The sequence below is a fragment of the Blastomyces dermatitidis genome (assembly GCF_000003525.1).
Source record: "Blastomyces dermatitidis ER-3 genomic scaffold supercont1.1, whole genome shotgun sequence".
Classification (NCBI taxonomy): Eukaryota; Fungi; Ascomycota; class Eurotiomycetes; order Onygenales; family Ajellomycetaceae; genus Blastomyces; species Blastomyces dermatitidis.
Window position 1 is genome coordinate 9777580 of NW_025544774.1, and position 10869 is coordinate 9788448.

The following is a 10869-nucleotide window of genomic DNA, read 5'->3' on the forward strand; positions in this document are numbered from 1 at the left end:
TATTTTTAGACATTTTAAGGTTTTTTTTAGACTATTTTTAATTTTTTAAAAAGTAACACTTTTTGATAACACTCAAATAAGATTTAAAGTCATTTAAAGCAATAAAAATAATTTAAATTGAGAAGTAAAAATCATGATTTCATTTGAAAAATGTGATAAGAGTAGACAGTAAGTCTCACTGAGACAGTATGAGACTACTATCTAATGTTAAAACTGTGTAATGAAATCAGTTGAATTGATAATGAGACTATCAAAAAATCTGGTTCTGGTCTCAGACACGGTTACATGATCAGTCTACATATAATCAGTCTAATTAAGACTATACTTTTAAAGAGAAAAACATTATTACACTTCTAACTGTGTCAATAGTCTGTGATAGCTTTACACAGCTTATTACTTCTCTGCAGATGATTTCATTCATCTCACAGATATTTAAATCAGTTTTCAATCACTCTATAACATTACTTAAATGCAATATAGAAGGATTTAATTGATGAATATAAGAATCTCACTTTTATATAAGGTTAGCAGATTGCTGCTTTCATGTCAGTAAGACACTGCTGAGGTATCACTTCAGCTATTCTCACTTATAGAATATAGACTGACTGTGTGACTGTGTCTGAGATCAGAATTAGATTTTTTAATAGTCTTATTATCAATTTAACTGATCTCATTACACAGTTTTAATATTAGATAGTAGTCTTATACTATTTCAGTGAGACTTACTGTCTACTCTTATCACATTTTTCAAATAAGATCATAATTTTCACTTCTCAATTTAAATTATTTTTATTACTTTAAATGACTTTAAATCTCATTTAAGTGTTATCAAAAAATGTTACTTTTTAAAAAATTAAAAATAGTCTAAAAAAAACCTTAAAATGTCTAAAAATAGTAACTTTATGCCAAGAATGAGACTAAATGAGATCAAATGAAACCATTTTCTCATTTTTTTCAAGTCATGGTTTCATTTTAAGATCTGATATATAGTCACTTTACATGTTTTTTTGATAGTCAGTCTCAATGGGATTCACGCCAAGAAATGTATGGGACCAGACCAAATGGGATCAAATGTGAAATTCATGGTCCCGGCGGCCAGTCTAATAGAATAGAAGAGAAATGTTCACTCATTGTCTATATAGAATAGCTAGATGCTGACTTCTCATCAAAGAAGCCAGCAATTCATTTTTTCTCTCTGATAATATATACAAGAGTTACTGCAATTCTCATACAATCTTCTTAGCATACTAAGTACTGTACCTATGACATCCTTGCAATAACCCTGTAGCCCATGAGCTCGCTATTCAAGCAAGATAGTCAAGCCTACTCATACGGCTCCCCAGATAACTACCTACGTGACGCCGCCGATTAGCCACCGCTTCGGTTCCGCCACGTTACAGCTTTTTGGAGTCAACGTGTCTTGAGAGCAAGGCCAGATTCGCCCAACCCCAACACCACCAAGACTACTCCTCAATCATACGGAGTACATGCAGCATGCTGCCCCGGTCTGGGACTGTCCTGCTATGATTTTTATTGAGCCAGCAGAACACCGACACAGTACGCATCCTAGTGCGCATCTGCTGCATCACTTTCTCCTGGGAAGAACAAACGGTGTAACTTTTTGTATCTGGGTCCAAGATCATCAAGCGAGGCGAACCACTGCGCTGCAGATCACGCAAATTACAGCTAATCTCTGTATTTATATGTCCATCCCGACACCACCCACATCGGCATGGTGGAAGCGGTCGGCTCCGCTGCCATGGGGGATACAGCTCTGAGGAGTCGAGGACCCCCCCCGTGCCTGCCCACTTGTTGAAGCAGGTTGGGGAGACGTGCTCAGTGTGTGTATCCTCGACTCCACGAGAGACAAATCTCCCTCTTATTGGCTTCTCAGATGGAGAGTTTCTGATCTGAACGGGAAAGATGAAAGTATTCTTATTTGTGTTCCTCGTCTTACTCTTTATAACTAACTATTATTACATTTTACGCTATGGACTCTTCTAGCTTATATTCTATACTTACTGAGGATGACCCGACGGTTGAAACCCACTTTGCTCCAGGTGAATGTGGATCCACCGGACGGGAGACTCTCCATGGGACGAAGGGGGAAACTTGGGGCATCTCCAATCAGGTCTGCTGCCTGTCTGACTGACTACAAGCATATGCTTGACTCGTTGGTTTTGATTGCTCTTCCGCTTTTGGTGGCTATCTCCATACCTCCCTGGCCCCAGGGAGACGAGCGAAAGGGAAAAAGAAAAAAAAGAGCAAAGAAATAGGGCAGAACCCCTGGCCATTATGATCTCCTGCGCTGTGCAAAGAATCCATCAAACTCCCTCGACCCCGCCGCTTTGAGCGTCTAACCCGCCATCTGGGAAATTCTCACTCGGCAAGCTTCTCATCGTTATTCTTCGTTGTCCTTTTCGCAGCCTGCCCCCAATCCCCCTCGAGCCATGGCGAGAACAAAATAAAAAATTAACCCCCAGCTAGCCCAGCTGTCCCAGCGGAGCCAGCGAACTCTTTGCATTGTGGCTTCATCAAAGCTCCCAACTTATACAATGCACGGGCTAGCAAGCTTCGCTGTCATTGGCGCTTTGCGACTTGCTCCCTTCTTGCAAGCTATTCATCTGAATCACAATCATCAAGGCGTCCTTCAATCCGCTCCTCTACCAATATGATACATATATACTTTCTACCCATTTTTTCTGCTTAACTGCATGCTTGCTATCTGTCTATGCTACTCTTGTCTCCTGTCTATACTTCTCTTGTCTGAATATATTCACCCCCGCCACATTCTCCTGTCCACTGCGGAATGGTAGCTGAGAAATGACCGCTGGCCATCCTCACTACCTGCCATCATCCCAGTCTTGCTACTCAATATGTTCCTGTCAATAATCCGCGAGAGCTGGTGGTGCTACACTACGCTCGAGAGACGCAATATAGCCCTCTACATCCTGGGTATTATGCTTTACAAGTTCGGGCTAGAGGCCTTTAACGGATCCATTGTCGCCCTCGCCACCAACAGATATGACTATGACGCCTTCGTCTCTAACTCGACTTCCAAAACCTTTGAACGAGTCGGCCTCCTTACTGGACTCAACCAGGCATTCCAATGTATCGGAGCCATCCTGATAGCACCGCTCGTCCGCAGAGCTCCCACCAAGTTGGTCCTGGCAGTTTCCGTTCTCGCCTTTGGCCTCTTAACCGCGTTGCTCCTGATCGTGGATGCCAGTACCGGTGGGACATTCGTGCCCAAGCGCTTCCGCGAGAACCATCCCAGGAATCATTTCTCCTACTACAAGAAATACAACACCGACGGTATAATTCCTATTTACTCAGTTACAAGCATTGCCTACAAGATGGTGGAACTGATCCGCCATATCATGCCGAGAGATCTTGTGGGAGGAAATGTACTGAAGCTTCGTCGATTGGATGCGCTGGTTCATATATTTTATGAAATTGCTGGCACCAGCGGCGCGTTCTGCACTGCGCTGGCGCTAATACCCAATCTAGGAAATAACTATTCTTTCATAATTACCCCCGTTTGCTTTACCATGGCCGCGGCCACATGGTACTCTATAACCAATCTGGACTTCCAGCCTCAAGCGCAAGAGGTTCTTTCTGAGCGACCTGCATACGTCAAAGCCATCGTTGGGTCGTTTCTACTCTTCTTCGAGTCCTTCTGGACCGGCGGTAAACTTATATTCACTAATCGACGCTTCATCTGGCTGCTGCCCGGATATGCCATTGCACTCTATGGCCATCGTTATTTGGAAAATGGGATAGCACCGGCTATTGCCCGGCGATACTTGGGCAATTCCGCCTGGTCACAGTTAATCGTTGGAGGCTCGAACTTGGGCGAATTGCTAGGTGCCACATTCGTGTTCTTCTTCACAAATCTCATCACCACTCCTATTCCATGGATCCGGCTTGATGCGGTAATGTTATTGATTGTCTGGTACCTGCCCTTTTGGCGCCCGCCAGCGGGTCAGGTTGCTTATGCCTGGATAGTTGCCGCCACTTTCCTCCCCATATCCTTCGGCTGGGCAGCTGGCGATGTCTCCCTCGCCGCATACATTCAGGCGACATTAGCACGTGTAGAGTCCAAAGCAAAGAACGTCTCTGCTCTGGGCGCGGTGATGGCATTCCTTTATACCACCTACATCGTCCTGTACGCTATCACCTCCCCAGTACTGGGCAGGTACATAGACCACGTCTTCAACGAGTCTGGTGGAACCGAGAACGGCGGTGACATCCACCTAGCGATCCTAAACATAGGCGCCGTTCAATTCACCATCCTATCCGTCGTGATCTTGGCGGCGACATTTGTGCCCCAGGGCGCCTTCGCCTTGAATCCAGACGTGATTTTCGACGAGCAGCTGGACACGGAGATAGTCAAGCCGAAAAAGCTTGACGGGATCGATCTAGCGAATCGCCGTAGCGACGGTGAGTATCCCGATACCTACTCGACCCGCAATGGCAGCCGGTATGGCAGTCGTCATGCTACTCGCCATGGTAGTGCCTACACCTACCGCCATGAGAGTTGTCACGGGGTCTATGATGGCGGCCGTCGGTATCAGAGTCATGCAAGCGTAACATAGTACCCAGCTCCAGCTCCAGTTCTTATTTTTATTTTTATTTTCTTTATATTCCATCTTTTTCAAAATTATGTCTCCTTCACTTATTTAATGATGGCTCAGCAATTCTCCCATCAATTCGATTTTTCTGATACCAGCGTTTTGTGTCTTGTCTTTTTGACTCTGGGTAACCATCCTAACTCCCATTAACTGCAATCACACATTACCCGTCTCGAGAATATAATATACCCAAATACTTCTCCCCAGTTTTGATACCCCTTTTGTTACATTATACATGCACGCGAAAGCATACGCTCACGAGGTTAATATCACTCAAGCAATCAAGCAAGACACTGGACACAAGTACAGTACACATCATGATACCCCATCTCGCTCACTCACTTTTTATCCCGCCGCCTCACATACTATACATGTACAATGTGTGTGTGTGTGTTTTTCTTTTGCTGTTTTGTGTATCTGTGATAGATAAATGTAGATATGCGTACATCAGTAGCAGCAACAGCAGACTATGTGGTTCAACCACTCGTCCACTAAATATAAAAATATCGCAAAATCGCTACTGAATGCTGGTATGTACATGTACAATAGTTAAATAATCCATTTGTTTCTTTTAAGTAGGCTCTAGTAGACCTTACCTCCACATGTAGCTCTCAAAAGAAGGAATAAGTTTCTATTCCCCTGCTACATTCTATCAACCGTTGCACGGCTAGCGGAATAGAAAAGCGCATAAGACAATAAAATAATGTAATGGAAATGATGAAACGAAAAAAAGAGAAAAAAACAAAAGGAAAGGAAAAGAAAAAAGAAAAAAAGGAAAAGAGAAAAGAAAGGGAAAGTGATAACAAGCATGAAACCGCGATGTGTATTTTGCATCATAAAAGAAAAAGGAACGGGTGGCATATAAAACATGAAGAGGCCAAGTAACAGGAATAAAAACGCATAAAGAGAGCCTCCATCTTCACAGGTGTTTTCCCATAAACTTTCGTTTGGCAAAAGCGAGCCACCACTAGAAGACAAGACAAGTCAGCCGTTTATGCGCCTCTTACACAGAGAAAAAAAAAAAAGTGTAAGCGCATCATGTACACCATACCTTTGAAGGCCCGACCCCTCCAGGGTAGAGGCGGGAATGTAATCGGATAGCAAGTTCTTGTCGGACCTGAGAGATGTATCTAACGTGAAACGTCTAAGTTTTTTTTTTATTTTTACGAGAATAATCACAACTAGAGAGATTCCTGTGAACGTACTGTCTTAAAGTCTCTGCATCTTGCCGATCACGGGGTGACTCGAACGCCTGGTTTAGGGGGAAGGAGGCGTCTCCGGGGATCGCGAAGTGGTCGAGAGAAGTGTTGATAAGGACCTACATATATATTATATGTATTGAATTTCAGAATCAGCAATCCGAATATAATCTAGCCCAACAGCGGCCCAAGGCGAGAGATATTCATTCTTTTACCTTCTCCGCCTCCCTCGCTGCCATGCCCGGCTTAACCTTCGTCAGACACTCGCTCACGAAGAGGATGCCATATATCAGCATACGGTCGGCAGGGCCCTTGATTTCGAAATTACGGAAGAACGTGTTGGCGCGGTACAGGGAGAGGATTTCGTCGAGGCAGTCATACGATTCGCTGTCCGGGTCTATGTTGAATTCTGCGGTGCCGGGGGCAAGTGGGGGGAGTGTGTAGGCGGGGCCACGCGTGCGAGTGCGGAGGGGGAGGAGGGGGAAGTTTCCTGGTTTTATGTTAGAAATAAGATATTGTTTGAGTTTCTTGGGAAATACCTATGGTTGGGACATCTGCCTCGTGGAGGAAGATGGAGTGGTATGCCTAGGGGAGAGGTCAGCGGAGGGCGCGCTTCAATCAAAACATACGAATTGGGAACAGGATTTTAAACCCACCGGCATCTTCGAATGGGTTCAATTTATCTAATGTATGATCTTCTTCGGAATTCCTAGCTAGATTCTTGCTGCCAGAAATATCTCGTTCGTCGTCGTCGTCGCCGTCGTCGCCGTCGTCCGTTACCTCTCAGCGTCAACTCGCTCTTTGGTTGGTGTCATGTGATGTCATGGTGCCGGGTCTCGCGCTAGTCTGATTTCATACTAGTCTGCCCTGCCAGTTTTTCCGGTTCCGAGCGCTCAACGCGTCTTTTAGCGGCTCAACTTTCGAGCGCGTTAAATGGCTCAATGCGGAAATCCTCTGCGCATCTTCGATAGAATCAGGAAAATTACATCGACAGTTCCGAACTTTATACGTTGTTCCTATACACACGTTTCCCAATCGCTAGATCATAGTTTTGGATTTTGGATTTCTAGTGAAGGCGTTATACGGGAGTCATCAATTCTATCCCACCCCGGCCATGTCGGACTTCGAAGATGAAATGGATGTGGATGCCCCGCCCTCCAAGAATACTGTCCAGTTCAGCTCCGATAATACCAATGCGAGAGGCAAAAGAATAACAGCCGACCTTCCCATTGAAGCAGAGGATAATCTACCATGGTGATATTTTCCCCTCAATTATCGTCATTTCCCCCCTGTCCAGCTGTGGTTGGTGGAGCTGATAGATTATCTCGGGAAGGGTTGAAAAGTACCGCCCAAATACCCTAGAAGACGTATCCGGACACCAAGATATCATTGGTACTATAAACAGATTTATCGATACGAATGTAAGATGGGCGAGATCAAGGTCATGTGTTAAACCCTCAAAACGTTGAACGGGCTAATTGTTGTTTACTGTCTAGCGATTGCCTCATTTACTGCTCTATGGTCCTCCAGGGACGGGGAAGACGTCAACCATCCTTGCCCTAGCACGCCGGATATATGGAGTCAAGAATATGCGGCAGATGGTCCTGGAGTTGAATGCCAGTGATGACAGAGGAATTGATGTTGTCAGAGACCAGATCAAAACATTCGCCAGTCCGTTCTCCACCTCTTTACATATATATATCTGCTGTTCCCCTGTTGCACAAGGCATTATGAAATTGACAAGCATTATTTATATGCTAGGCACCAAACAAATATTCTCGATGGCTCCAGCCGCTAAGGCAGAATCAACCCTTGGGGCATTCAAATTGATCATCCTAGATGAAGCCGACGCGATGACTGCCGTAGCGCAGATGGCCCTCCGTCGCATTATGGAGAAATACACCGCGAACGCTAGATTTTGTATAATTGCAAACTATTCCCATAAGCTCTCTCCCGCTTTACTGTCGCGATGCACACGATTCAGATTTAGCCCGTTGAAGGAGAAAGATATCCGTGTTCTAGTGGACCAGGTCATCGAGACGGAGCAGGTGCGGATACAGCCCGAAGCAATTGATAGCCTTGTCAAGTTGAGCAAGGGAGACATGCGGCGAGCATTGAATGTACTCCAAGCTTGCCATGCAAGCAGTAAGCTTATTCAAACCGAAGCGCTTCGTAAGGCTGAACAATGCGTACCGTTTCTTACTGATCTGATGTTTTACGATGTGGTTCTCAGGTATACCCCTTCCCATCAAGAACGCCCCAAAGGACCAGCCCACTCCCGACCATGAGACCATCACCGACGAAACAATCTATACTTGCATCGCGGCCCCACACCCATCCGACATCAAAACGATTATCACCGCGCTATTAACAACCAGCGACGTGACGTCGTGTTTGAACACTATCAAAACATTGAAATCCAATAAGGGACTTGCTCTGGCGGATATCTTGACATCAATATCGACAGAGTTGCAGCACATTGAAGTGCCTGCGGCGACACGGATAATCTGGATGGAAGGGCTGGCAGATATCGAATGGCGCCTAGCTGGGGGTGGAGGGGAAATGGTCCAGACCGGTGGGCTGGTTGGAGTGGTGCGCGGGGGATGTGAACTAGCAGGAAAACTAGATGCCCCTCACCATACCTCGTCTATGGATATATGAATCCCACACAACTATATATTATTGAACGCCATTTCAGGACTAGGATTGAAAAAAGAAAAAAAGAAAAAATACGCCTGTCCTCTGGACACCTTTATCTTTTTGACTTAACATTCGGACATCATGATAACCCCCGTTTCAGGTAACTCAAGAACTTAAAGACAAAACTTTATCTATCGTCCGAGACAAAGCATCGGACGAAGAAGGGCGGAAGTGGGGGGTGGCAAGAAATCAGCCCACGCTGCAGCCATTCAAGAAGTGGGGAACGAATGGATGTATGAAGCTCGAGATGCAGAATTATCCAAATCACCATTTCAACTTTGACCTTTCTTTTCAAAAACCATTATGAACCGCTTCTGTCGGAGTGTGGTCAATAGGATTTCAGAAAAATATACATAACTAATTGATAAAATAAAGTAATTAAAAATCGTAATCCACCAGTGCTCACAGATTCTATCTATCCATATTCCATAGACTCAATTTGCTTTCTTTTTTTTTCCTCTTCCCCGCACGGCTCCACACATGTTGGCTATTTAAGCATTGGATTCCGCATATTTATTTGCGACTGTGCCCGTCGTCCACTTCGCCTCCCTTCTCTCCTTCTCTTCTTTTTCCACAACATTCAACAATACGAGAAGCGCATCGCATAAAACTATAACCTGATATAACCCTAAATTCCGTTTCTCCGCCACGTGCTCTCGCTCAATGCAACCGTTGTCGACAGTGTTGGCCCTTGTAGCGGCTCTAGCGGCCCTTGCGCCGCAAGCCTCCGCAGAGACAGTCCTGGGTGCCTATGTCTTTGCCCGCCATGGAGACCGCACTGCCAAGTCCACGCCGCCTACTGACTTGACTAGCCTGGGTTACCAGCAGGTGTTCAACACCGGCTCTTACTTTCATAACCGCTACATTTCCTTAGCGTCCCAATCACACATTTTCGGCATAAGCCCGGAAATTGTAAAACCTAGCCAACTCGTCGCCTCCGCGCCTGACGACGATGTGTTGCAGAAATCCGCTATTGCGTTCCTGCAGGCTCTGTACCCGCCCGCTGGCAGAGCCGCCATATCTACTCTTCGCAATGGCACCGTTGTCGAGTCGCCTATGAACGGATACCAGCTCATTGCTGTTGAGCAAGTGTCAACTGGCGGCAACAGCGAGAATCTCGCCTGGCTGCAGAGTGCGACCAAATGCCAGAAGGCTAAGACTAGCAGCAACCAGTTCCGCGAATCCAAGGAGTATCATGAACTGCTCCAGTCGACCACCGATTTCTACAAAACCATCGCGCCCATGGTGGAGGGAACCTTCCCGGAGTCAAAGGTTAACTTCGGCAATGCGTACCTGATCTGGGATCTCCTTAATGTTGCTAGGATCCATAACTCCACCGATTCACTGCCAGAAGATAAACTGCCGTCGGAGGCCACATTTGCTCGTCTGCAAGAGCTGGCGAACATGCATGAATTCAACCTTGCCTACAACTCCTCCTCCCCCATCCGGGCAGTGAGCGGTTCGATCTTGGCTGGCGAAGTTCTCTCCAGTTTCAAGGAACTAATCTACTCAGCTGGCACCAAGACCAAACTCAGCGTCCAATTTGGCGCCTACGCCATCTTCCTATCCTTTTTCGGCCTGTCAAAGCTTGCAGAGACGAAGTCCATCTTCACCAGCGTTCCAGACTACTCATCCAGTATGGCATTTGAGTTGGTAACCAACGCGTCGACCTCGCCATCAGCTCCCTTCCCCGACCCATCCGAGATTAGTGTCCGCTACCTCTTCCGCAGCGGCGGCATAGTCCCCGACTCCCCCGAAACCGAGCCAGTCGCGTACCCGCTTTTCGGCCAATCGAGCACGCTCATGCCGTGGTCCGAGTTCGAGTCCAACATGAAGAAGATCGCCATTTCCTCCGAGCAGGAATTCTGCGACGCCTGCAGCGAGACTCCTGAGAGATGCGGGGCCGAAGGCGGCACAGACAATGGCGCAAATGCGCCTTCAGGTAGAAGCAGTGGCCTATCGAGGGTGGGGGCCGGTGTTGTGGGTGCACTTGTGACCTTGGCTGTCATCCTGGCGCTTCAGGGGTTGGTTTTCTTGCTTGGTGGGCTTAGACTTGTCAAGAAAGGTGATGCCAAAGCGATTAAAGAGATGGAGAAGGCTAGTGTGTGATCGAACTGCTTTGAGGCCAGAATATGTGTCTGTGAGAGCTGTTTTAATCTCCGCGATAAATCGGAATAAAATCGATGGGGTATTTGAAGGGGACGGGAGAGGGGAGCCTCGATTTTACTGCATCCCTGCCTGGAATGGCATGAATAGGATGATTTGACGATGGATAGGGGGAAATGAGGAACGTCTATGTATAAGTGAGGTTATATATACATATTACATATGTAATA

The 10869-nt window shown here is 46.3% G+C and overlaps 4 protein-coding genes across 5 annotated transcripts; 3 read left to right on the forward strand and 1 right to left on the reverse strand.

Moving 5' to 3' along the window:
* The first annotated feature begins 1123 nt into the window (after positions 1-1123).
* Positions 1124-5207, forward strand: BDCG_01347. Of its 2 annotated transcripts, XM_045416850.1 has the most exons (2): positions 1134-1557; positions 1639-5207. In XM_045416850.1, the coding sequence occupies exon 2, from the start codon at positions 2877-2879 to the stop codon at positions 4596-4598; it is 1722 nt and encodes a 573-aa protein (XP_045279543.1). In that variant the 5' UTR covers positions 1134-1557; positions 1639-2876; the 3' UTR covers positions 4599-5207. The 2 variants fall into 2 exon arrangements, with proteins under 2 accessions (XP_045272486.1, XP_045279543.1); XM_045416849.1 differs by having other exon boundaries at positions 1124-5207.
* On the reverse strand, positions 4676-7017 carry BDCG_01348 (actin like protein 2/3 complex, subunit 3). The gene is made up of 6 exons (XM_045416851.1): positions 6490-7017; positions 6373-6418; positions 6049-6323; positions 5840-5952; positions 5686-5764; positions 4676-5601 (listed from the first exon to the last, which is right to left on the reverse strand). Exons 1-6 carry the CDS (start codon positions 6493-6495, stop codon positions 5554-5556), a joined length of 567 nt encoding a protein of 188 aa, XP_045272487.1. The 5' UTR covers positions 6496-7017; the 3' UTR covers positions 4676-5553.
* BDCG_01349 (replication factor C subunit 3/5) lies at positions 6948-8494 on the forward strand (the record flags this gene model as incomplete). Its single annotated transcript, XM_045416852.1, has 5 exons — positions 6948-7087; positions 7167-7254; positions 7330-7504; positions 7595-7978; positions 8067-8494. 5 exons carry the CDS (start codon positions 6948-6950, stop codon positions 8492-8494), a joined length of 1215 nt encoding a protein of 404 aa, XP_045272488.1.
* Positions 8495-9196: 702 nt separating this feature from the next.
* BDCG_01350 (acid phosphatase) lies at positions 9197-10642 on the forward strand (the record flags this gene model as incomplete). The annotated part of the gene is made up of 1 exon (XM_045416853.1): positions 9197-10642. One exon carries the CDS (start codon positions 9197-9199, stop codon positions 10640-10642), a length of 1446 nt encoding a protein of 481 aa, XP_045272489.1.
* Between the last annotated feature and the right edge of the window lie 227 nt (positions 10643-10869).

Bases quoted from the DNA above. Each gene is read 5' to 3' on its own strand.
- BDCG_01347 (XM_045416849.1), top strand. From the start codon at position 2,877: ATGTTCCTGTCAATAATCCGCGAGAGCTGGTGGTGCTACACTACGCTC.
- BDCG_01348 (XM_045416851.1), bottom strand. The intron at 5,765-5,839 runs GTACGTTCACAG...GTTTCACGTTAG, and splicing joins GATGCAGAGACTTTAAGACA to ATACATCTCTCAGGTCCGAC. The intron at 5,602-5,685 runs GTATGGTGTACA...CTTGTCTTCTAG, and splicing joins GAGGGGTCGGGCCTTCAAAG to TGGTGGCTCGCTTTTGCCAA.